This window comes from Asterias amurensis, chromosome 8 (assembly GCF_032118995.1).
Source record: "Asterias amurensis chromosome 8, ASM3211899v1".
NCBI classification, from domain to species: domain Eukaryota; kingdom Metazoa; phylum Echinodermata; class Asteroidea; order Forcipulatida; family Asteriidae; genus Asterias; species Asterias amurensis.
The window spans coordinates 5174395-5202337 of NC_092655.1; the positions used below are offsets into that span (position 1 = coordinate 5174395).

General features: G+C 37.5%; 1 protein-coding gene across 1 annotated transcript; it reads left to right on the forward strand.

Annotated features, from left to right (window-relative positions):
- Positions 1–530: 530 nt before the first annotated feature.
- Positions 531–19309, forward strand: LOC139941190 (neurophysin 2-like). Its single transcript, XM_071937655.1, has 4 exons — positions 531–689; positions 7208–7355; positions 15785–15992; positions 17743–19309. Exons 2-4 carry the CDS (start codon positions 7227–7229, stop codon positions 17847–17849), a joined length of 444 nt encoding a protein of 147 aa, XP_071793756.1. The 5' UTR covers positions 531–689; positions 7208–7226; the 3' UTR covers positions 17850–19309.
- Positions 19310–27943: the final 8634 nt, after the last annotated feature.

Consider the following 27943-nt stretch of genomic DNA (forward strand, 5'->3'; position numbering starts at 1 on the left):
GAAAGATGTTTGTTTCACCAAAGATATTAGATTCCTTCCTGTCATAATTAAGCAGTCCTCACTAATCAAAATATATATTTAGTGATGTTAGACTTTAGTACTACGCAGGAACTTTGGAGAATCCCCAAAATATTGGTTTCTTGTTTCTCTTCTTTGCATTTAATAAAGCAATTAACCATCTTTGTTTAGAGAGTGTCATCGTGTCAGTTCTTCTTCCATCATTAATGAATCTAATTTCATCAGAAGAACCAAAACCAATTCAATCAGTTATGAACTTGAAGTAAACAACGTCATTACGACGCGGACACGCTGGACCTTCCGGAATAGAGATGGCGGGAATCCAAAGAACCATAACAAACACAGGAAACAACTCATGCCGTCACCCCTATGGACAACACCACGTCAAGGCAACCCGCCTCCAGACTATAATATAACAACCAATCAAACGACACGGGTGGTGGTCACGTGAGTAGCAATGGTAGCTCTATAAGATAAGAAGTTTGGCATGACGTGTGGTGATTGGTGCATGCCCGACACACAGTACTACGATCAGCAGACGAGATTGAGGGACGATCGCTGTTTTTTTTGCGAGAGTACGCGATTGATAACGACTTCATCATCAATTGGCTCAGATACGTTTATTGAATAACCTGTTGTGAAGAGAAAAGTTGTCCAAGGATATTCCACAGGTAAGAAAATCCACAATTCAACTTTAATTTTTTACTTGTTATGTTTTACGGAACAAAAAATCCACAGCTTATGAGTACGGTACAAATATCAACGCCAAACCCAACACATGTGCTATCATTATTAGTGCCTCACCTTTAACTAATATTCGTTATTACATATTTGTGTGTGTTTGTGAGATTTTATAACAGTGGAACAAAATTCACGGGCGTTTTTGTCTTGGTTTGTTTAGTAGAAACGCGTGTACGGTTTCAGAGGGAATATTAATGTAACTTCTTTGTTCAATTTAAACGATATTCTTTCCATTTGTGAAATGGGTCAAATTTGTTTTCTGGGTCTGTGAATAATAATTTAAGGTCAAACTTTTTGATTAATTATCTTAAGACGGACAAAGGAGTGTTAAAGACTTTGAAGATAAAATTTTAAAAAGAGTTTATAAAAATGGTAGAGTATTGTAGTTTAAATCGACGTTAATTTGTTTGGTTCAGGTTTGGTAGGTTTTGTATGAACCCCATGGATTGGTTTAGAAACACATGGATATAATAAATGGGGGGGGGGGACCGTGAAGGCAATCAATTGCATTTGTTTTAAAATAAATATTTGTTTCTGTGACTAAAGGTGGCACTGATAGTAGTTCCAGTCGGTTTGAGAAATCTTAACGCGTGTTGTATTCCTGTTCATGAATTACCGCGGATTAAATTACATTGCCGAAAATGGGCTCTAGCGACGAATTCACGTCACAATTCGTCACATGCTGTTTCGAATTATAAGGAACTTTTGATGCCGTTTTCCCATAACTTCCCTTTCATAAAATGCTTCTTTGGAACGCTTTCAAAGCAATGTTGTGTTGTTTAATTTTAAAAAAGAGAACTCTTGTATACATTTTCATTTATCAAGGAAAGAACTCACTTGTAAAGAAAGAAATGTCATTACAGTTTTTCCTTGAATTATATTTTCTCTACAAATCTTTCCTCTCTTTTTGTAAGTGTTGTGATTGTTATTTCGATGTTATCAAACATCAAAACTTGTATATAAATCAAACATGTATATAAATCAAAGGGGAAATTAGTGAAGTAATTTGTGTGTTTTTTGCATTATTCATTCGAAAAGAGCTAATACCACTCTGATGACTGTTGATTATTGATTATAAAAGTCGACACAGCATCGAACTATAAACTATTACAAAAAGTAGTTTATTTCTGTGACTTTCATTGGAATTCATGGGAGATAAACGAACTAAGAATACAAATTTTAAGAAATGAGCGCGACGATACATGCCGGCTTACATAACCAACATTCAAGTAAATCAAGCAAAATACAATTATTTGTGACTTCGGTGTCTTTAAACGAGGACAACTTCGAACGTGGATGAACAAAGGCAGTCATCCATTTAAATGTCTCAAGTATTCAATAAGCCAAAGTGCCCATTTAAAACTGGCCTCCATCCCTTTATGTATTCAAGGACGCTTTCCTTTGACGGCCAAATAAAAGTCCGTAGAAATTAAATTATGTTCTTCAAAACTATAATTGAAATTGCGTTTTGATATTTCCTTCAATAGTTTTACCCCCCTTCCGTTCCATACTTGTGTTTAAATGAGTGTGTAGATTTGACAGTGACTAGAAAGACTTGAAGATGAGGAAAATTACTTAATGTTGTTTCAATTTTGAGCGGTTTTAGTATATTGACGAACCCGGACTTCGAATGCATTTTTGTTAAGATACAGTTACATAAGTCAGAAGTCAATATTGCTCTTCCGAGATTGTTTTGCAGTGTAAGAATTGTCGTTACAGAAAGCTATATCTTGACGTCTTTTGGATTTTGATTTACAATGAAGCCATTTGAATGTAACAAATAATTAACCTGCAGTTTGAAAAGGTTGGACATTTCTAACGTCTCACGTATAAAATAAATCCATCATCTGAAACTGGGTTTCCAATTGAGTCGGACAAAGGGTACATTTTTACATTTCATTGTAAACAAAGCTGAAACAACTATTTAAAAGTAGGGCGCGTTAAGCTGAAACGTGTGAAATTCTTTAAAAAGAGCCTTGATTTATCATTTACATATCGTTACGCAGGGTACATTTTGTTTTTTCAACGAGATCCGCAGTCTAAATAATAAACCAGAGTTAACTTTGACTTTCTATAAGGACTACAACCTCCCAAGAATCATATTGTGATTTGTATGAAAATATCTGAAAACCTGAAGCAACTGAGTTTATGAATTCAGTCTTGAATATTGTTGCAGGAGCTACTGGAATTAGATTGTTGCATCAAAAACAAACAATCTGTATTGGTTCAACTGATCCCCAGCAATTTGAAGATGGAGGAAATATAAGACCGCATATCAATCAATACTGGATATTGGATCCTCTCTTGAAAAACATTGTGGATTAAAATCTTAGAGTATGCAAGCCTCCTTGTCTCTCGTGAAGTGCTTAGAATTTACGAAAATGTCATCGCCTTTAGAAATAGCAAATTCAATTAATTGGTTTTCATTTTGCATTTCTTAAAGTGTGGATTCCAGCAAAGAAGCTGGTGTTAAGCAAGTTGTGTTTGGAAAAGCTTGCGAGAGTGATCATATAAACTCGTTATGGATTTCGTCATAATAAAGTTACTAATTGTAACAATTAAACATCAGACCAAAATAAAGCATTACTAATAATATTTCATTCAGCAGGGCGGATCCGGGAATGCCAAATGACGGGCGCATACACTTTGAGGGTCAATTTCCATGTTGATAATTTTCTGTTATACCAACTTTTATAAATGCAGCTATGTCTATATTTGATAAATGGTACTACTGATATACAGGTAGTTAAAGCGTTTAAAGGTGATGAGGTTAAACAAAATTACGAAGCAAGGCCGGCTCGACATTAAATGACCCCCTTTGACGATTAATTCCGCGTCATTATTGCGCGTGCGCCTTTGCCTCCAGCCTTTCAAATACTAAACCGATCAGGTGGCATGGTAAAAACCAATCATGTAAAAAAACGGACACATCTCGGTGTATGAAATTTCAAACACCTCGCCTTTCCGTAATTATTTCGAATCGGTATGAAAAAGATGAAAGTTCGATTTAAAAAAGTGCAATTCCAACAATATTGGGTTCCATGGAATCTCGAGTCTCGTTTTGAAATTGTCTCCATTCTAAGCGAATGAGAAGTGACAAGGAACCTCTTCTACTGATTATAAATCAATCAAGGTTGTTGCTTTTTGTTCAGGCGATTATTCTCGAAAGCGTTCGTCCTGAAGTTATTTGGGCAAGCTAGAAAAACTCCTCAATCGTGTTCGGTAGCGGCACAATAATGTTCACGCCTGCGGCTGCGGCTCGGCTAAATCAATTTAACTGCGAGTAGTGTCACTATTGATTCGTTTCGTCCGGGGTTGTACATGTACCTCAACAGCTTCGGTGCCATCACAAGGGGACAATCTGATCCTTCGTGATCAATGCTAGATCGAAATATTCGGGGGCTTGACCAGTCGGACCTTTGGCAGGTGAAGTTCTGCATTCAATTACACTGGATATTATCAACCTGTTTTCATTGTACAACCTTTAGGGGTAAAACTAAACGATAAATCTGATGGAGGTCGTTCCGGTGATAACTGATTTGAATGACTATCGGGTATTTGTACACTACGACGTCTGTATTTATCACGTGTTTCTTCTTATTTAACATTGTATCACCTTAATAACTTCACGAACAGACAGACCAACTTATATGTGGTTTCATATACACAAATAAATCATCAGGTCTTATGCAAGGGTTCGAATCCCGCCTGAGTTGAATACCCGAGTATACATAATTGTTTGTTGGTACAGTAAAGTACATTATGCAATGCCTCAAATCCTATATATACATATTAATAAGGCCTATCTTCTTATAAGTAAGAATTTATTTTGCAAAATAGTTTGGCTAAATGCTGACAGGTGTCGAGAGGGGCAAATCAAAAGCTAAACTTTAACTTTGTGGTGGTCTCGTTGTTTTCCACAATCCGTGCGTTTGTATGACTAATACAATACATACAAATTGGCCCCCACTGTCTACAGTCATTTCAGATCGATCTTTTAATCTGATAGCCTATTTTGATGTGTCACAAATCAATATGTCATATAATTTGTTTTTATTTGGGAGGCCGTCAAGTTCGAGACAATTGTGATATTGAATACGATGGTAATTAAAGGCACTGACGCCATTTTTCGTAATTGTAAAAGTCCAGTATTCTCACTTGATGTATCCCAATATGTGCATAAAATAACAAATCTGCTAATTTTTTACTCAGTTTGTCATCGAATTCGCAAAAGAACAGTGAAACAAAAAACACCTTGCTGTACAAATTGATGTGCTTCAGATGCCGAATAAAGGCTTCAGGCCTGGGGTATTTTAATATTTGAGTGAACAAATTCATCTTTTCAAAAACTACGTATTAATTTCAGAGGGAGCCGTTTCTCACATTTTCTCGTTACCAAGAAAGTTTTTAGGCGTACAATTATTTTGAGTAATAAGAAGTCTCCAGTGCCTTTAAAGAAGACAGAAAAACGGCTTAAGAGCAAATAATTGAAGGCAAGCGTTGATGCGATAAGGGACCTCGTCATCGGCTTGGTCCTTTATCGCACGGCCACGACCCTGTCGGATCTACACGGCCATTTAAGACCTCGATACCTATTCTTTTATCCTCTTTATCATAATGTCACAATCAAGTCATAACTTATCATCAAACTACATTTTGCATTTATGCACATTTGCCATGTTTACAAGACGCGCGCATACAGGGCTTGATTTTGGGGAAAATATCCATAAGACCGCAAGAGCAGAATTTGGTTTACAGGCCTAGAATCAAACTGTGTAAATAACACAGTGTGTTGGTCTGGAACGGATTACAGTGCAATGTATATACAACTTGCCACAATTTATTAAACCATATGCAATAAAAAATGAATCAGTGTGTTTCCACGGTACAAAACTAATGTAATATTCCGCAACGCATCTAGAGGGAGGATTAACCACAAATGGTTATATAGAAGTACTTACGGCGGTCTTTCTATAAAGGGACCGGACGGCGACGTTAAAGCTCGCCGTGAAACGGTGTTTCCGCCCCGATTGCTTCACCGAGATAAATTGGATGAAGTCACAAAATCACAATATCGGCGCGAAGACGTTCACAGTAAAGAGAAATATGTTTGAGGCATCATTGGATATCACGACGTCAACATCGGAGCGGATTAAAAATAATCTCATGATGTTTTATAGATCATGGGTTTACAAGTGTCTTCGAGATTGTACACAACCCATTTATTCAATCGAGCAAGATGAATACATGATAACGGTTGATTTACAGTGAAGGGACGTAACAGTCTCTATTAAAATATTTGGAAACATTCACAACCATGACTTTATTCAAGGTCAATAAAGTGGTAATCTACTTGTACGGTTTCCATTAAAAACGGCACATAAACCGTGTCATGACGTCATATGACATCTGCAGGTCCTCATCTGGAGCCGATAGCTAACAAGTTTTTGCCATTATGGTAACCACTAGTAAAGACACCAAAGGTTTAAACCATCTTCAAAGGAAATCGCATTCCAACGCCACAATGCCCAATACTTCTGAAGATGCGAGACCGCGTCCTTGCTCTACTTAGGTTAATCAATCTTAATGCTTATTTTGACACAACTGAAACATTCGCCACTAATAAAGCATGTCCTTGAAGGTGCTCTAACAATTTTAGAGGCTTGCAAGATAAAATTTTTTACGATTGCCCTTGTGATGAATCAGGCCATGGTGTTGAAGTATGTGTTGGTCTATTTCACAACACTTCACGGTCATTCATCTTACTCATAGACAGATGGATACCCAAACTAGCCTAATTGTTGACAAATTCTGCCTCATAGTCGGTCTAATTTATCCGGGAACAAAAGTGTATTCACTCGAGACGTACGAATCTCCTGGACAGATTTTAACCAGGGGAAAATGTGTATTGGATTAAGGGCTCTTCAGACTGCAAATTGCTGCGGGGAGAGCGGTTCATCACCCGTGAGCTACGGAGATGGAATACGCTATTAACCAAAGTCCATTATAGAGTTTTCTTTGTTAAATGTTGTCATCATGTTTTTGGAAACATCGACCAAAGACATTTCCATTAGTAGGGAGTGATTGTACTGTGCAGTTAATACACTTTTGCTGGTTAAATACCATGTGTTTGTTGTTGTTGTTTCATCTTTTTATGATAGAGCTTGAAAAACTAAGTTTTCTGATGAGCACGGGTGTGTGCAGCGTAGATCTTAACAACAATAACGCATCTGTAGTTTGTTCGAGTTGACTAAAAATGCTTGAATCAGTCAAATTGTCTGGCCCTTATAAAGTTGCAGTCTCCGTGCAAGGAAATAACAAACAAATGAAATATGAATACACTCATACTCTTGGAAGAATATTGTGGACTTACCAGTCCTTTGACATCATCTTGGGTGCGGTGATAGTGTCCATTAGGCTAACCAGTGTTTTCTCTCTTCTTTAACAGAACTTCCGTCCGGTGGACGATGGGCATGAAGTCAATGGTGGCGCTGTGGACTGGGGTACTGGTCGCACTGTGGGTTCAAAGTCAAGCATGTTTAGTTCAAGACTGTCCGGAAGGAGGAAAGAGGTCCAGTTATAACACAATCAGACAGGTGAGTAAACACCCCTGAAACAACCCCAAAACCCCTACTGCCTGAAACTCTGACTACACTATTACATTCCCGGGTCGGGTCCAAACTAACCCGGGTTCAATCATTCTGCATGGACTCATTAACGGTTCAGGCTGACTCGTTGTCGGGTCAAACTAACTCATTGCCGGGCCATTGCCGGGTCAGGTTGTTGCATTGCCGGGTCTTCAATAAATGTTGTAAAATGTTTCCTTCTAATTATTTACAATAAAGCATTGGCATTTATTTCAATCTTAGAATTTCTTTAAGCGAAATACACTTAGTATTGGAAAAGCATGGGTTGTTTAAATCGTTTGTGAACCAACAGTTCTATGTAAGGATTGTTGTTTGTTTATGGAATAAAACTTCAGGGAACAGTTTTCAATTCAGTCAAAATCTAAGGTTAAAATCCAAGCTGCATTGTAAACTCTGTTAAGAGTTCTAACACAAATGGTGTACCAAATTTGAGTTCTAACACAAATGGTGTACCAACTTTGAGTTCTAACACTAATGGTGTGCCAACTTTTTAAACATGTTTAAAGGACAAACAGTTCCAAAATGAGGTGTCAGACACATTTTTTGTAGAATTCAAGCACACACAATAATCTAACGAACTTGTGGGTTATCCTGTAAACAAGTGAGTACAAAACTTGGCTTAGACATGTGTTGAAATTCCAAACACTGTTTTTACAGTGTGGTGGAAGACATGATGTTGTTTCATGCCTGCGTCACTCCAAAATAGTATAAATTTGTCTTCATTTACAGATCCACTCAACTCAATTAGTTATCTTAAAACCTTTCTTGGAACGCCTTCCTGTTTCATTCCTTCTTTTTGTCCCATTGGGGTCCTTCTTTATTAAAAGAAGAGGCAATATTTGACCGTGCTGTCACTTTATTTGCCTTTCACTCGCAAGGGACAGAATTTGACGCTGGGTGAGAACTTGTTCTTGAGTCAAACCTGCACTGAACCACACGGACAGGTCGGATTACGATTCGTGTACAAATTAAAACCAGAGACAAATATGTATAGATCTGGACTCTGTTTACTCAGCTGTCTTGTCAACACAGCACCTTGAATACTTGCAAATAGATCAACTCTTCTTTAAAATGATTTAGAAGTAGTGAGTGATTATGATTATTTAACGCGTCAAGTGCTACCGCTCACACATGATTGTTTTTGCGACATTAGGTCTTTCTTAAAACTCTCACCAAATGCTTTGTCGAGATCTTATTTTTAGTTTCATCATTGATGAGAGAATTTAATGCCATGAGCATTTCAACACTATTCATGTGCACTTTAGGCTCAGCGAGAAAACAATAAATAACCCCAAGACATAAGGAGATAAAACTGGAGTGCTCCGTTTAAAAAAGACGGACCGAACCAAGACTACAAAACAATCCACTTGGTACGTTTTTAGCTCATTTCCTCTAAGACGATTCACACGTACTCCTTCAAGACAATACCTCCAAGGAGCGGTGAGAAAGACGACATCACAATTGCCAAGGTGACAGAAAACTGTCTCAGGGTGACACTATTTCATTCTCCTCATCAAATACCCGGACTGGTTGGTTCCGGTCTATCTTGAGTCTCCCCAGTTAGAGTTTCAAGTCCCTTGTGATGAACATGGTCGGTAACCGGATTTGCGAAACAATCGACAGCTAACTGCGAGTAACTGCACACGGATCTGAATGAAGATGACTAATATTGGTGTGGTATTTATGCTGTCACGTAGGCATTTAATGCAAGTAATGCTTGAATTGGGCTAAAAGCAAGCTGTTTATCTCAGTATCTGTAATCGATTGAGGTGCGGCTTGGAATACAGGTGGATAAAGGGTATCACCCCCCCCCCCCTCTCATAAAAAGGATGGAACCTCAGACGGGAAGGGGCAGATATTAACTGGGTCAAAATAATAAGGCTCAAGCCATATAACTATTTTGTTTAATTCTAACACTCTTTTTGAATGCAAACATTGACGTTTCGTGGCGAACAGAATATGTTCTTTTAATTAAAATTGAACTTAATTGGCCTATCAAAATTAACGTGTAAAAAGTATAAAGGAATGAGTTATTGACTGAATAGCCCACTGCAGGGTCATGTTTTTTCAGGAAGAAATTTACTTAAGTGTCTTAACAAGTAGTATTCCATTGTCTAACCTGAAAAGCTATAGACAAATCAAGACACCGTGGTGAAGTCACTCTAGGTTATTACCAGCACTAGTGTGAAGTTTATTACCTGCAGGAAGTGTAGATATTGTCAAACCTTCATCGTTATCGATCTCAAGGGGGCATGGGGGTCTACGCAATGATACGGGATATAAGCAGGTGCAGTGGGGGCGGATATAAGGGGAGACAAGAGTTCATTGCGTACACCTGACAGCGTAAAGACACCGTCCCGACCTGTTTGCCAGCTCGCGTCATCTAAGACACTCTCACGCCAACTTGGAGATTGTCTAGTTAACACATTAAGACAGGGAAATCAATCGATTGCAATAATGCAGGACACCAGTGCAGGTTGCCAACTATATAGAAGTGACAATATCGCCATCCACGAGAAAAGCCAAATTAAAAAGTTTTCTGGAAAATAAAATTGGCATAAATTGTTTTGGAGACGTATCATTTTGAACCGAACAGAAATTGCTCACGTCGATATTTGCGACGATTTGTATAAACGGCTTGTAAAGTGTATGTTTGTGTTATGCAGCGAAACAATTTGACTCCTTGCAAAGATGGCACGAACTTTATGTCGATACAATTTAATAAACGGTCACTACCACCTTTCTAGTGACTCTTATGAAGGTTTTATATCGACGAATTTAACTTGATGGAAGAAAATACTACGATGATTGATCAAGGGGGCCAATGTGGTTAAATCTTCATAACATTGTCGGTGATGACATGAAAAAACTGCACTTTAACCAACGAAGAGAGGCTACTCCTCTCTTTTCTCTGTATCTTTTTGAAAATGCAATTCGAATTTAAATTTACTGACAACAGATTACATGCACGTCGCCCTTGGTGAGGGTTGTATGAAATATCACATTCTACCCTAGCGTCAGATACGTAAGTCTAAAGTTGTTCCATGGGGTATCTGGGTCTACATGCATTGGTGAATGACGTCACAAGACTTTTATAATGGAAGAATGAGCTCTCGTTTTCGATTAGATTTACAATGATCCTCAGAGTTTACGCCTACATGGTCACTTCACACCCGTACAAATAATGCTTGAGTGTTTCTGACTTCTTTAGACATCTTGGGAGGAATACAACAAAACACTTTGTTGTTTTGTATGGAATAGAGATGTTGCTGTTAGAGATTATACTCAAATGAGTTGGATGTTGCGTTTTAATGTAATTACCCAAAGGGGTTGGCTTTGGGCTACGACGGGGTGAATGACTGAGCTTACTTTATCGTTTCAGAAATAGTGAAAGTGACAATGTTTATTTGTTCCGAATTTGCAAAGCTTTTAGTCATGTGAGGTTTCATAAATCATAGGGATACCATCTCTTCTCACTGTTACACATACTACTTTTAAGATCTATGTCCCTCATAATATGAGGAACATAAAAAACCCTTCAGAAGGATAAACCAAACGAAAACGACCTTAACATAAATAATTTATAACTTCATAAATTCGGTTTTAACCTTGATTTTTTCCAAGGTCTGAAGGCGGTAACCTACATTTTTTTTTTTTTCTTGATGTGGAGTTATATTACTCCGTTTATTCAACATTCATCAGCAAAGGCATACATCAAATAAACACACTATCAAAAGACACTCCAGTAAATACTTCTAATATATAACAGGCACAGTAAGTAACAGAAGCTCAGAAAATAACAATAATATTAACAATAAACAAAATAATTAAATAGTTAAATGAATACCTCTATTATATATACAAATATCTACAATTTAGCGTGACTCGGGAATCACGTGGTTCGGGAAAAAACAATACTGACAACAACAAAAAACAAAAATTAGAAAAACATGATACATATGGGACAAAGGAAATAACTTGGCCCTAGGTAAAACAGGCAATTAGTAATTAAAACTGACTTCGTCCTTAGTGGTGAAACACAAAGCATTGTTCCTAGTATAGCAATTTTCGAATGATTCTGGTTTTAACCTGTTCTTTTCCATTCGAAGAAAATATTTCAAAGATAACTTTAACTGTGAGATGATGTCGATTTCTGCTGGTCTTGAATAACTATTAAACACCTTTTTGCATCGAATATTCCAGATCAGCCTAAGCAATTTAGCAACAACGACGGCCTGGACCGGTTTTAGAGCATATCCAAGAATTCTGTTAGAGTCGTTTAAATAAAAATGTTTGTTACCTGTATATTTGCTAAGCAATCTTTCTACAAAAATCCAAGCATCCAATGTGTGAGAACAGTAAATGAAAATATGCTCATGAGTTTCTCTTTCTACATTACAGAGCGGGCAAGATTCTTCTCTAACAATACCAATTTTAAGCAAAACATCTTTAGTAGGTAAAATTCTGTGTCTAAGTTTGTACATGAATTGTTTATCATCAGGATCCATTAAGTAGTTCTTAAAATCGCTGATCCATATCGCAGACCAATCAAGATCTTGACTAATACTGAATATATTTTGCCAAATTGGTTGAACTCTAGGAACGACACTTTTTTTCCTAATCAGGTTGCCGTAGTTGGTCTTGGCTTTAGTTAAATACATCGGAGCAGACTCCTCTCCGTTATAATCTTTGATGACTAACCAATTACATAAAGGAGTAGCTGGACCTTCTCTTTTTTCTTCAACTAGGTTGTAATCCACATGATGCTTAAGGCGACCTAGCATTCTACCGGCATTAATATTACGTAATGCACACATTTCAGCAATTTCTTTAAAAGAGATCAGTTTACCCTGTTTCACAATATGTTTTATCCTGTTAATACCAAAAGATTTAAGCAAGGTACTACCAAAAGTGACGTTGTCCTTGGTGACGCTAACATTATTCCACAAAGGCATTTCTCTTGTTTCTAAGACACTAGAATGTTTACAATCCATAATACCTCCTGCTTTATCAAAGGCATTGATCACATCAATATAAAAGGACGTGGTTTTCAAAGCTTTTTTCTGATTGGCAAATATATACCATCCCAAGTGATCATTGGCGCTAGCTTTATTAATCCAATAGTCAAAAAAATATTTCCATTTCCCTTGAGATAAGGGGTAGCGAGCTAGCCAGTTTAATTTGAGGCTCATTAATTTGCAGTTAATGTCAACAAGACCCATTCCACCCGAGTCTTTTGGACCAATGATGGTAGCCCTCTTAATTTTTTCGATTTTACCATCCCAGAAGAAATTCCAGATCATATTATTCATCTTTTTCACGGTTTCCTCGGGACAGGTTAACACGCTGCCAAGGTAATTAATACATGGCCCAATCAAAATATTTACAATAACAGACTTGCCATGATAGGTGAGATTACGTTTAGACCATTTATCTAAAGTACTACGGATTTTTGTAATTCTCGGACCCCAGTTGTCATTTGGTACGACATCATTCCCAAATATGATCCCAAGGATTTTAAGTTTATCACACCATTGGAAGTTACAAGGTTTGTCGACTCTACCCGTCCACTTCCCAAGCCACATGCCTTTGGACTTGTCTACATTGAGTTTAGACCCGCTTCCCTTACAATAGGTACTAAGTATGTTATCAATAGTAACGAACTCCTTGTTGTCACCAACAAAGAAAGTGATGTCATCAGCGTGTTGAATCAATCTAATGCTACTACATTTTTTATGTTTCACTGGCAGAGATTATTTTGAATTTACATTTTCCCTGGTTGAAGCGCAAAACCACTGCCAAGGCTATATATTTTCTAAGTAAGATAAAACAAAGGGACTTTTTGTTTTGAAAGATAATATCAGTCTGTGGTTATACTAGCTTTGAGTAAATTCAACAACTAAAAACAAGGTCAGAGACGATCTTGTACAGATATTTCCTTCTAACGCAGAAAAGAAGAATTAAGTGTACGTGCAAAACGGTGGTTGTGGGGGATATGTCAAAAAAGGGTAATTTTACTGGAAAATTCAAAACAATAATGCATTTTAGAAGAGGCGGGCTCCTGGTTCATTTATACAGTTTCCATAACTCAGTGGTTGGAACGCCAATTATTTCGATACATTTGACTTCAAAGTCAAAACCATCCAAGCATTGTGTCAACTTCTCTTCCACTTCCCCGTCGAAAATAAAATCGAATTTTTCACCGGGAGGAAATAAAATCATCCATGAACAAGTGTACAAGGACAGCCAATCATCACTCAGTTGGAAGGGGAAGGGAAGGGGGATGATGGAATGATGAATAAAACTTCAAATTTAAAAGATGCAGAGCAAACGTCTTGAAGGTGTTAATATTGGCTTTCTATCAGAATTATTTGAACTTTCTTCGAGGCCCTCCAAGGGCTAGACGACTACCCGCAGTTTCTAATTGGATATTCAACGCCTTTAGCGAAGTTAAAATTCTTCTACATTTTATCCTTCAGTTTTCTTTTAACAAACACTGGGAGGTATCCATTCTAATACGTTATGTGATAAATGACCTGACACCCTTCATGTGTTATAAATAATGGCCAAAATGATTACAGGTATTGGCTCATACCTTTCCATGAAAATAGCTTTGCCTATGGGAGTTTCACTCGTTGGTATGCAAACAGTGGAAAGGGCAGGGAGCTACAGTCCGCGAATGTAAAACTAAAAGCAACCCTTAATATGAAATGTTTTTACAGGACTAAACTGGAGAGGAATCGAAAAATAATATTATGTTTTTGAAAACACGACAGGTAGGGCGGTTTTGTCGATTGGAAAAAAACGCACATTGAATAAAATGCTGTGAATGATTAATGACAAGATACGTTTTTACGTTCGATCAAAATGTATAAGTGGTTCCATACTACAAGTAGCCGAACGGCTGTACAAACACACCAACCTTGAAGAGTTCACCGCGGTCGTAATTGTGCATTGAATACATGTTGCAGTTACATTTTAATATTTTATATATTATCATTACACCTGTTTGTGCAATCAACACCATCGGGACATGTGTTTGTGATCAGCACGATTGCTCCTCTTTAAAACAAAAAGACAAGAAGCTTTCTATAAAATATAATTTAGATAATGATTTTTGACACGGAGACTCCACACACAGTACGATATATAAATGTGCCGTTCGCTGCAGACACTTTCGATAAGACTTTGAACAACCCTCCCATGGTACAAAACGATGAAGACAAGACTACACAATGTTTAATTTTCATAAGACGTACTCTGAGAATGACATCTTGGTTTAATTTCATCGTCTGTGGCGTCACTAAAGGATACCATAGTACTCTCCAGACACTAGACGTAAGATGGGAGATTCTGAAATAGACACCAACCCATTAATCGAGTGTCTATCATCCACAGTCTTCCCAAATGTACCTCAATTATGAATGAGGGTACTAAACCGACTTAACGTGTCCTCTGCGACTCTTCAGTCAACTTAATTTCCTTTGCTCGTGATGTTGGACTTGGAGAAAACTGACACCACCTTGCGTGTAATTTAAGACACCGTAGAAGTATTTAACTTCTTCTTGATATTGACCAAAACAGTGAGCTTTTGGAGTTGGCAACTAATATATGGCATCAATTTTAGTCCTATTATCAAATGTAGGAGAATTTAAGCAATTGTATGGCATGACCAACGCACTGACCTTAAATAGTTGTCTTGGATGAAAATCTTTCCGTATAAGAAGCATCCTCTGCATTTCATGTTTACCTGAAGTTAAGGAGAAACCAAATAATAATAGGTTAAGTCTTTGTATCTTTTCTGAAGTTAAATTTAAGTAATCCATTAATCGCGCATTCGATTCTTCCGGGACCAAGTTGGTCCCAACCGTGTTGAGTTTTAGGCGCGCGTGATCCTGTTTCTTAAAATACGTAATTTAACAGAATTTATGGAAAAAAACATCATGTTCTTGAGAAAGTAGATTTCAACAGTATTGAAAATGTAATTAATTCAATAAATTAAGGAAGAAGACCCAAGTATACGACAGTATCAAATAATAAACTACATTAAGTAACAAAAAAAGTATTCAATTACAACACTTGACACTGACAACAAAATCAAAAATTACAATAACAATGTTCTCCTGAAGACGAGCAGAGTATGCTGTTCGAAACGTCGGGACCACACCGTTTGTTTTTCAAGGCAAACACTCCACCAAAACATATTTAAAACATGGTAATGTGCTCAGAGGGAGATCTTCCCAAGATTGATCCCGGACGTTTGGAGGTTTTTTTTTTTTTACAGGAACTACCTGCAAGTGAACTATTTATTTACGATTAACTTCAATGAGCTTATGATAAAAGTTGTCGTTTTTTTTTTCTCCCTCTCTCCCCTGCAGTGCCTATCCTGCGGCCCTGGTGGTTTGGGGCAGTGTGTAGGTTCAGCTATATGCTGCGGCAATACTTTCGGCTGTTTTCTCGGGACAAAAGAAACCTTCGTGTGCAGAGAAGAAAGTCAGCTCTCCACACCGTGTGAGGTTGTTGGAGAGACGTGTGAATCTATTACTGACGGGAAATGTGTTTCAAACGGCTTCTGTTGCAATGAGAGTAAGATGGCTATTTCATTTCTTAAAAAATAGGCACTGGACACATTTAGTAATTATTGTCAAAGACTATAGTATCACTTGGTGTACCCCAACAACATGTATACAAAAAATAACCAATCTGTGAAAATTGTGTCTCAATTGGTCGTCGAAGTTGCAAAAAAGAAGAAGAACAGATTGCTGCACATATTTGTGGGCTTTCAGATGCCCAAGAAAGGCTTCGGGCAGTAGGCCTGAAGCCTTTCTCAGATTCAAATAGTTTAGTGAAAATTTACCCCTATCTCAAACCACGTTACTTCAGAGTGAGTCGTTTCTCACAATGTTTTATACTATCAACAGCTCTCCGTTGCTTGTTACTTAGTAAGTTTTTAAGCTGATATTCTGAGTAATTATCAAACGTGTCCAGTGCCTTGAACTTTCCACTCAGTGATTCTATTTACATGAATATCAGTGTTGCGTGTCACTAATTTTATGGCTTGTGTATAATGATTAATCAAAAGAGAGTAATTAATACAAGTATTATACAAATTTATTCACTAATAAATTTATAAAATACAACTAGACTTCCTTTTATCTGAAATAGGGCTCATGTTTGAAAGAATTTTTGTCATTCAAAATCTCAAGGAAAGTGTGTAAAACAATCCGTTATTCAGTTACAACTTTAGACAATAGTCCTACTCTTGATGAAATGTTTGAGTTTTTGAAAAATGGGACCCAAAACCGATCCAAATGCACCCACGGCTAAAAGGATAGTGGCCAAAATACAGATACATTAAACCCAAAACTGCTCTTCAAAGGTCAATTTGGTGAAATGAAAACTCCCAAAGACCTCTCCATAATACTTCTATTCCATTATGCATCTCTTTCTTTCCACTCATGGATTGTTTTCCTTACGATTTAAACAATATTTTAAAACAACACAATCATTACTTCTCGTCATCTGAGTTTATGTTATAAATCAATATGTGCTCGGCTGTGAAAATACCGCGGAGTATTGGTTCTACAAAGCCGTCCGATCAGGACGATTTCCCGTCGATAATCGAGGCATAACCCTAAAACAACAAATGACTATTTGATTAGAGATATACGAAGCTTGCCTCATATAATAAATCATATCCCAACATGGGACGTTTAAAATAATTGTTAGTGTAAAGCATTTCCTTCCTTAATTGATTCAGAATGCTATGGATTTACTTTAATTCCCAGAGAGCTCTGGATATATTAAACAAATATTTCTACATCATGTTCTGAAGTCTAATTTATTCATTATCACGAGTCATTTTTTCCCCTACATGAATTGAAGAGGTAAAAAGGGTGTATGCCAGTTTGCAGCTAGAAAACAATCTTTAAAATTAAATGTGATTACAAATTAGTGAATTTACCTCCAGCTCTAGATTTTAAGTAAAATTGTTACTGATTAAACAGTTCAACATTAGTTTTTAGATTTCAACTGATTTGTTTTCTCTTTTTCGGGGTTGTTTCAAAACGTTCCCATGGTTGAATTCATCTGGAACTATTGTTTTAGCGATACAATATCACGCTTTAGTATAAACGAAAAACAAAATATTGGGTTTAATTATATCAACTGAAAGATCACCCAATTTCACTTTAAGTTTCAAAAGATGCACTTTAGACTTGTAAGTTTCAAAAGATGCACTTGGGAAAACAATAATTTTAGAAACCTATTTAGCCCAACCCCTAACCTTTGATAAATATTAATCTATTGTCAATTTCTCTTTGTGTTATGTATACAGGAAGCTGCTCTTTAGACGTAGCGTGCAGAGAAACCGATACAGAACAGAGAGACCTCAAAAACAGACTCAAAGAGAGGCTTCTGGACGCCCTCTTGCGTCAACCATGAACCCAGTTACCACTCCCTCAACTTTGAAGCCGACAGGGGGTAGAACTTTCTTGATAATTTTCACCCACAATGCAATGTGATATGGTCACGTGTGACACCTTCACGGACACAATGTTGCGGTCCTTTATGTTGTGACAATCTTGGTGAATTTCTGAATATGCTCAACGTATAGACACAAGACACCATACTTTTATAGGGGCACCAGACCATTATTATAGCCACAGGCTCGGTTTGGTCACAAAACAAACCCCTATTTTTGTGGATGATAATAATCTTTGGGACACGTTACTTACTGTATCACGCTGCATTGTAGGTTAATAGAAGCTTTGAAGATATCCTCATTAATTTTGGTATTTTATTCAGATTGCTTTCTTAGAAATTTTAATTAAACCGTTTGGTATTCTTTGAAATTTTTCGTAAATTTAAAAAACTATTTAAATACACAGCGGTACCGACATTGGGACTAAAGAGCAATTTAGTTTGTGTACATCTTTCTGATGCAAGTAAACGGAACTTCAAAGGGGGAAAGATCAGATAAACAAACAGTGGACGGATGCAGTCACTTTTTCTGAGACATGCCATGTCAGGCTGACATGGAAGTGCTCTAACCAAAAAATAAATTCAATTTTCAGTTTCTTAAAAAAAAAGGTGTTGTTAATGTCTTAATGCTTTCTAGCACTTACAAATAATATTACACAAATTTTGGGTGGGCTAAACTTTGAGCTTTTGACAAGCTCCTTTCTTGCATTGCGTCATATTTTATTATCTTTCGAAATGTCAGGATCACAGTTGCAATTATAGCCATATCGATGTCCATCTTGAGCGAAATAAACAGCAAAAACAATATTTATTTTCTGAATATATAGTTGACAGTCGTTCACTTTTAATATATATATATTTAGATTCAAATTCTCAGCAATTTTAGCCAATATTATAGTACAATAATGTGACTGCTACGACGGACTTTGAAAATATAAAAAATGTAAATATGTTATTTTAGATTTAGTTAAATTAACTTTTGAAAATCAGCTGCAAAACTGCACGCAAATGGCCCCAAAACAAACAATAAATCCAATATATGTTTACAAGAGCACACTCTTGTGGAATTTTAGAGGGGACAAACCGGCTGTATGAGACAGGTGAACTTTCTATAGAAGTCCAAACTTTAAAATTTATAATTTAATCTTTAGAGTACCCAGTAAAACAAAACACATTTTCTGTCGCTTTTAATTGTTTAACTTCCCATAGAAATAATTGCACATGTACATTTAACTTAGCAGACTTTGACTATACGATACTTTTCGACTTTACTGCGCAACTCGTACATTTCCTGCGTATAATAGAGACAATTTTGACCTATTTTAAAAGTTCAATGTGAATTTCTTGTTGTTTCCCAAAAATATTCAGTCATTATGTGTATCATAATATTTATGTGAAGTGGTTTCATTTTAGTTGAATTAAAACCCCACTGAACGAAAATTCTTTCGTTACGAATTGTACTTTGTTAAAAGCTCTTTCTCCATGGTTAACCCGTGTCCATAGTAGGCGGTCGGGATGTGAATGCCGATTTTTGTTGAACTATTGGGGGGGGGGGCATAGAACTAAGCTAAACAGCCACAGTTGCCAATTCGGACACGGCCTTTGGACATTGTTTTATCATTACAGCGCGGCGGACATCTTGTTTTTCTTCCATTTGCGTTGTTGTCGACGAAACCGTATTTTGTTTAAGTTCAACAGTGACAATGCAATTTCTGTTTCCATTCTAGACCTATGTTGCCTTCGGACTATTGGCACTTATGACTATAAAAAGGCCACTGTGGGGTGTTAAAATCACACCAGTGGTGTGGTCAGAATTATAGACACCGAATAGAGAATCAAAATTAACATCATGGGCTTTAAAATAACACCAGTATAATTATATTGGCAGAAGTTCATTTTAACAAACTATGTATAAATTTTGAAGGATCTCTTAAACGGGTAGGCCTATGGAGCAAAGCAAAACAGCAACATATTGGAGGTTTTGAAAACAGTTGCCCCTCGAGTGTAAAGACACCCCTGCTTTGCTTTGGTTGCTGACTGGGAGAAACGCAAGATGGCATTACTAAGACAGAAGCATATTGCGATAAAGGTTGTGATAAATACCAAAGAAAACACATTCTCTTTCTGTGGTGCAAGGTGACGGTATGGGTAAATAACACACTTTCTATGGGTTAACAAACTTTCTAGCTGCAGACATATTATAAATTTATTTCAATTACGCCTTCAAACCTGTTACATTTTCAGTTAAATTAGGGTTTATTTCACTGGGTTAATTTGGGTGTTTCCAGAAAGGACGATGAAAGGATGAGGAGAGGGGTGGGTGTGGGTGTGTGCGAGAGAGGGTTCTCAGAACACCTGCAACTATTTAGCAGTCAAAGACCTTTCTATTTTTACGCATCGACTGGCATATCCACACTGCATTCAGAGACTCTTCTAACTATTTTGGTTGAAACTGACAGGCCGGTCTCGACTTTAAATTGTCGCCTTTTATTAACCACTTATCGAACCTAATAACAGTCTCAAGAAAAACGTCGACCTCGTCAGTAAGAAGCAAAAAAGTGCAGGTGAAGAATCTCCCACAATTAGTCACATTTGAAGTAAGCCTTTCATTAAACTACATCACCTTTTCGCATTGAAACCTATAACTGGCCCAGAAAGAGTACCCAGAAGTAGACACTTCCGTTTTGGTTAAACCTGTGCAGTTCAATACAGCACAGGGACCACATGACTGTAAAGTCACATGTCACTAGTCACTTTCTAACCATTATATTGGCGAGGCAGCTTGGAGTCCAGCGCCAATATTTATTTAGCCCGCAATCAGTCAAACGCGTCCATCCCTTTATTCCCAGCCCTGTTTTTCAGGGGGTGGATTTTTATCGCTTTTCGTTCTCCTCGGTTCCGTTTGGCTATTGATGTTGCCGGATTCCCAGTTAAGACACGAGATTGCGCGAAGTCTCTACGGTGGGATGTCTTTATTAATTTCCTCGGATCTCTATAATCGTATATAGGGTTTTTTGTGCATCCCGTTACTAAACATCGTATGAAAATAACAGACCCTGCGCGTAATTATAATACACAATAATACGCATGACGATTTAATGTCAATCTCTGGATTATAGTTTACCAGTGTTGTTCACAATGAGAAAGGCGCTAAAAAAAAACCTGTTCACACTGTCCACGATTTTAGGTTGCATCTGTAAGTAACCTGATGTCTAGACGCTGCCGGACAAAAGTACAAGATTTTGTCCTGTCTGCTTCGGTTTCACGTTAAATTTCACAGAGCGCAGCTCGCAGAATGTCGTTTAACTGCTAAGCATGACGCCAGTCTTAGATCAAACTTGTGACACTTAAACTGCCATATTTTCTTGTAAGCGTGAATTTGCTGTGCACCTATGTTTTGCGCTTAATGCGCAGCTCTATTTGAAATAAGGCACATGCAGAGCCCAATTTCATAAAGCCTTATGTAGCAGAAAATTCTGCATGACAAATCTCTTTGCTAAGCAAAAATTGAGATGGGCACAGGTGTCAGATGCAATTGTGTCCGCTATGCAAAACTGGTCCGCTCCGGACACTTTTGCATATGCAATCGTGTCCGGGGCTATGCAAAATACATGTTGTGCGCGCGTAAGCGAGCGTGCATGCACTTGACCTACTGTAATATGCAGCATGAATATTCATGTATTTTATTATTGCAGCGAATACCCAACGGCCGAACATTTCTATGTCATTATTGCATATGCATATGCAATACTGTCACCCGGACAGTATTGCATAGGGGCATAATTGCATGCGACACTGCCAAAAGCAATATAATCTTAATAATCTTAATTCTGCTAAGCATTACTAGTATGTGCTAAGCAAGTTTGTGTGCTTAGGCATACATGCTTAAAATGAGATTGGGACCAGGTGATCAATTGGAAATGAAAGGGAATTTTTTGTTACAGTGTGGATGAGGTTGCTAAAATAGATCTCTTTAAAATTTAACAGTTACATTGCTATCATTCCTTGACAAGAAAACTGTAGTATGCTAGTCACCATGTCAGCATTTGAATGTTAATTCAAATACCATGTATAGACTAATTATTTTCTATATCCCCGATGCAAAATCAACGTATATATCTTTATCTAGGTTGTAACCCAAAAAATAACCATCTTTTTCTAAGAAATGCAAAAAACACATACCTTTTCTTATGGTTTTTATAGGAATGGGTGATGGTCTCACGTTTAGAGTTGCGCCAATGACTCGGGTTTACTTTTAGAAGGCTGACTTGAACGTAATAAAAAGATAACAAACTGTATTAGGTTTTGGTCATGTGGGAGACGTTGTCATATTATTTGCGAGGATGCATTTCCGACTGTGGAATAGGAAAACATACAGCGCTATTATACGAGTCTCTATTTTGATTGTGTCCTCAATCTTAAAGAACTTGGGGATCAAACAACTCTAGAATCGTCTTGTGTTGAAGACAATATCGCAGTCAGTTGATAAGTATTTTGAGTAAAAACAAGCGGCGGCAAACCTACCATACAACAACGGCAAATTATAAACATTAATCTTTTCGAAGATGAAAAGAAACAGAAAAGTGCGCTGTGACAGAAGATCTCATCATGTTCAACGTACCATGACGTGCCATCGAATTGAATTACAACATGCGTACATGTTTTCATGCACGTGACTTTTGTGAGGGATCTTCAGAGTGTCTGAATACGTTTTACATTGTTCTGTGGATCTTTTTGGTCCACTTATGTGAGGGTGTGTCGTGAATTAAATGTGCACATTGTCAGTGCAATATGGAGACCAAAAACATATCAAACAGGGAATTAATAAGGGGATTCAAAATAATTTGGTGCTCCTTCAGCAAATGTACTTACAAAGTCTATAGGAAAACTGGTGAAAAGGAAAAGAACGAACGAATTCTCCACAAGGATGCATTCTTGACAATGCATGCAATCTAACGTTGTTTGTCAGAGCGAACTTGTAAATGTACTTTTCGGCCTGCTTGGCCACCAGTCAGTGCAGTAAATAAAGAAACCAGAATAATAAATAATAAAAATAAAATAAAAAAATCGCTATTGTAAATGACGTAAAATTAATACTACTGGGCCCCAATCCACCCCTATACCAATCAAACCAATACAGAAATCACCCACTAATATATGACAAAAAAAATAAAAAAATAGAAATCACACATTCATGAATTATTATTCTATGTATTGTTATTGATGGTCTCTTTTTTTAACACAATTACACACTTTCCTCAAAGCAGTACAATGTTTTAACATGTCAAATGCACTTGTAAAACACAACAAGTGTCCATTTGGAAGATCTTCACATCAAACTTATATGCCCGGTTTGTTCCAGAAGATGTGGTGTGTCCCCCCCCCCCCAACCCTGTCCTCCCCCCCCCCCCCCCCAAAAATCCAAATGTCAATATAAAACACACACATATTCCTCAACACATATTCCTTTGTATAGAAATACCCCCCCCCCCCCAACCTTCTGAGACTGGTCCCCTGTCTTTGTACGCAAGACAGATGCTGGTGTCACGCAACCAGTGATTTTATTAAATACAATGATTTCATTGGATAAACGTAGTGACGTAAGCTTTCTATACTGTGTTTTGATTGGTCCGCGGTAACAGTTGGCAGCTGCACTTTCTTCGGTCGTCTGCGCAAAACCGCGTGCGTTTGTTTAATGTAAAAATGAACGTAACATTTGACTGCCTTAGGCCTACATCTTAATGTGAATTTATTGTGAAATGAAAAGTGATTATGGACGGGAATTTTGCTAGGCTCGAGAAGAAAATTCCTGGCGTAATCCACGAGCCCCGAAATGTTACATTGTTCAGGCCATGGAATTCAGGCTAAATAAAGTGCCCCCCCACCCCAATAATTCCTGAAATTCCTTACATACCACCATGTCATTAAACATAGAGCTCAAACCTCATTTACAGAAGTACCCTCCCCCCACTCTCTACCACTAAAACCCGCAAAGGGATTGCCGAGATTCCACAACACAATACCCACTTTGTTCGTTATCATCAAGCTCAAAATGTATTTTCCTGACATTCCTGGGATTTCCTAGGACATAATGAAGACACTAAGAGTGCGAGGGTGGGCAGTTGTGCCACCATGGCTCATGCACCAAATAGTTTGTTTTTTAAATATAAAAATAGAAGTTTGCGGTAATACCTTGTGAATATCTCTTTTTGAGTTGTTGGTTCTGAAAAGAACCGGTGGTTAACAATTCTTAAAGCGTGAATATAAAATATGCCGGACTATGGTAACATGTAAACCAATTACAGGAATGTGTGAAATCACTGCTATGCCCAGTTTTATATCACGTAACAAAACAAGGTACTTACCAAGATATGCAAAAACCGTCAGTGGTGCAAAAACTTGCAAAACAAATTCACCGTCAATGTCCACATTCAAGCAGTTTTCCCGTCCTACTTCACTGCAAACAGTGCCCAGTCGGTTCTTTATTCCACTAGTATCCCAACTCCAGACTACAAAGGCAAAATTCCGGCATTATTTCCACTGCAAACTTTGGTAACTCCGTCACATTAAAGTTAACACGTCTGACTTTATCATGTGCAGCTACGCGTAATGGCGAAACAACAACAACGACCCACGTGGATTAACGCGTTATGTAATTGGTATGTGCATTCTTCACGGGTACTCCGTCACACAAAAAAAGTAATACTTTTAACAATGGGTTCGTCGTCAACAGGTGGCGCGGTAACTTTCGTTCACTTTTACTTATCCCATAGGGTCTGTACACGGGTGAGCAGACGATAACTGCTGCGTGCTGTACTCAAGCACTGGTGTATCCAAAAAGTTTATTAGAACTTCGGTTGTTTATTTTTGGCAAACTGGAAATGTACAGAATAACAGACCGTGATTAAAAGTTTCTGGTAATATTTTCTATTGATTTTTTTTCTCAACATAATTAGTTTATTTCAGTAATTCATGGAAAGTAGGCTACGCTATTTGTTATATAGCGGAATTGGGAATGTTCAATCAGGGAAAATACAATGTTTACGTTCTGATTTCAAATCAATGGGACAACTCATTTGTCTATGAATTCTTTTTGCCTGGAAGAATAGAAGATAAACAGAAGCTTAGATGTAATTATTACAAATATTGAAGAATGTCTATTATTTATTTTACGTTCGCTCTCCATGAAATGAACATTAGTTTCATGTGATCAATATTAATCAGCAATCGTGGATATTCTTTTTGGTTTTTAACCCCCCCCCCCCCTCCCCGTTCTCATGTGATTTCATTAGTCAATGTCAAAGCTTCTTGCTAAATGGAAAAATTAATGAGAGACAACTTGTGTTACTATATACGAGGCTCTAACAGCATTTGTCATTCCTACTGATTGAAACTTTGGGGGAAAAAAATAAATAAATTGTCTGTTAATTTTAAACCGCACCTTTCAAGAATAGGCATAGGCCCTAAATATATTATCAATTCAAATGTTTTTAAAGTAATATTTGCTATTACTATTTTTACAAAACAAGTTTAGTTGGGAATAAATCATAATTATGAGTGGGTGATTTGAAGGCCACTTTTAACACCTCACAGCGAGGCAGTGATAATATTGTCATGTTTATGGTGTAGGTGAAGAAAGAAATTTCATACTTTTGTCATCATTTGTGATGTAGTTTCCAACGAATCTAACCCGTTTGTGGATAATGACGCTTACCCTGTAACCTTTAACAAATATTATAGGGATAAACAGGTGTTTTTTATAATCCCCAACGGCCTGAATTGATCCAATATGATGGAGGACAACAACATCTTCTAAAGTAAAACGGAACTGTTTGAATAAAAAGTCTTAAAATGTCTCTCCCGCCTCCACCTTGATCTTCAAGACCTTCAGACGGTGTTCAATGGGCTCTTCCCGAGGGTGCTGGGTTTTGTCTGAAAAATTCCTAACATCGATCTCGGAGAAACGAAATAATCCACCTGACGTGATTATGAAATTAATACCCTCGGGGTCCTTTTTAAAATGCAGCATAAAACACATTCAAATATGATATAAGTATATCAAATTATTAAAAATTACAGATTTCTAACAATTAGTAAGTTCGGGATGGAAATTTGAAACCGAGTCTTTGCATCAGCTTTCTTAAGATTGACTTTGTGGTTATTCATTGGACACCAAGATGTGTCACTGGGGAGCATAAGACTGGAAATAATGGAGATCCCTTGACAACAGGGATCTGGAATCTCAATAAATGGCCTTTTAAGTGTCCTTTGCTATTCAATCTCACGGGGTTAGGATTAAAATTATAGAGATAAAACGATCAAGTTCCGGCTAACCTACTTGCATTTATCAAAGAAACTGGAGCCGAGGTAAAATAAGGAGTAATATCTCCCCAAACACAGTAGTGTCGTGGTGTCTTCAAAAGACTCCTCACCAACCAAAGAAAGTCTCTTTTCGGAGTGTGGATATAAATGGTTCAGTGTGACATTAAATACAAATGCCTCAAGGCCCACAACGATACTGGCTGGCACGCTTCAATGAAGGCGTTTGTTCCACCAGAAGTCCTTTTGAACGTCTTCCTTTTCTGCGTTACTATGGCAACAGTGGGTAATTCTGAGTTATCAATTTGTGGGATCTTCACATTGGCGGTGTTTTTATGGCTGACATGATTTTAAGACTTCAGCCCTCCGGTCTCTAAATGATAAAAACAGCAAATAAACCTGCAGTTCGCACACAAGAAAAGTCCTTAATTTGATTCTATAAAAAAATACTACACAGAAATGAAGCACTGATTCACGTTGGTGCACTTATATTTTCATGGGTTTAGAAGATGGACAAGTTGTGGTTGTATATATGACCTATAAATTAAGAAGGTTTACAGATACACATTAAATTTGCATTGGGGACAACTATTCACACAAGTAATTGTACCTCGGAAACCTTCTAGATTTATACTGACAAAAATTGTATCTCAGGGCTGGAATTTTATCTTAAAATTAAAGAGCAAGGCCATTCATTTTATAAAATGTCACTTTAAGTCATTTGAAGGGGCACCAAGGCCAAACCCATGCAGGGGCAACGGAGACGATTAGCCTTTTTGAGGAATGGTGGCCACTGTAGGAGTGCAATGTTTGGTTTGTGTGTAGACAAATTTACCGAAACCGAAACTAGTGTTATAGTAGTGTGGTCACCATGTCTCAAAATGGCTTATTGCCTTGTGGCCAGGGCTGGTGTCTCATAAATTTAAATGTGTCACATGTCACTGCTAATGTCAAAGAGACGTCTCACAAGATACACTATGTGGCTCTTTTAAATTGGAAAGTGCATTGTTAATGGGGTGTTCCTCCCAACTAAAGTAAGTCGATAATGGTAAGAGAATCATGACTTCCTGCATGCTCACCAATCATGATCTCGATTCATAAGTTAGAATTACTGTAATTAACATAATTGATACCTGTAACTGGAGTGATAATTTTTACATAACCAAGAGCACGAATGAAAAAAAGTACACTTGGCCTGTGACACACATTAATTAATAAATTAATTAGTTTCCCTGGAAATGAATTATTTTGACCTCGGCATTCACTTTGTGGCGTTGACCACACACACCCTTAATATTAAAATAACACGAGTAAGATAAGAAGCCAAGGTGCTACGGCGTTCTAAGTCAGCCGGATGCTTTAAACCCGAACATCTAAGCAGCGATAAGACAAAAAAACCATCAAAATGGTTGCCCGTAGGTATCACTTTTAATCAATCAGTCGACCAAACACAGTTGTGTGAAGGTAAAACCACAGATAATGGCTTTCCCCACCAGTTCTGTTCCGGCCACGGGTTAGGTATTAAAAATTAAGGGGGGCTACCGGCTGTATCTAACCGCTGAGTAATGTTCCACAGTCACGGTCACGCTTCTCGTTTCGTTGGTAATTGATTTCATATTTAATTAGAATGAAGAGAAAGTTGACTCGGGGACGAACGGACGACAATGTCGAATTAAACAACGGTTTGAAAGAACAGGATGTATCTGGATTGGGATCAGAGCCATTGAAAGCTACTA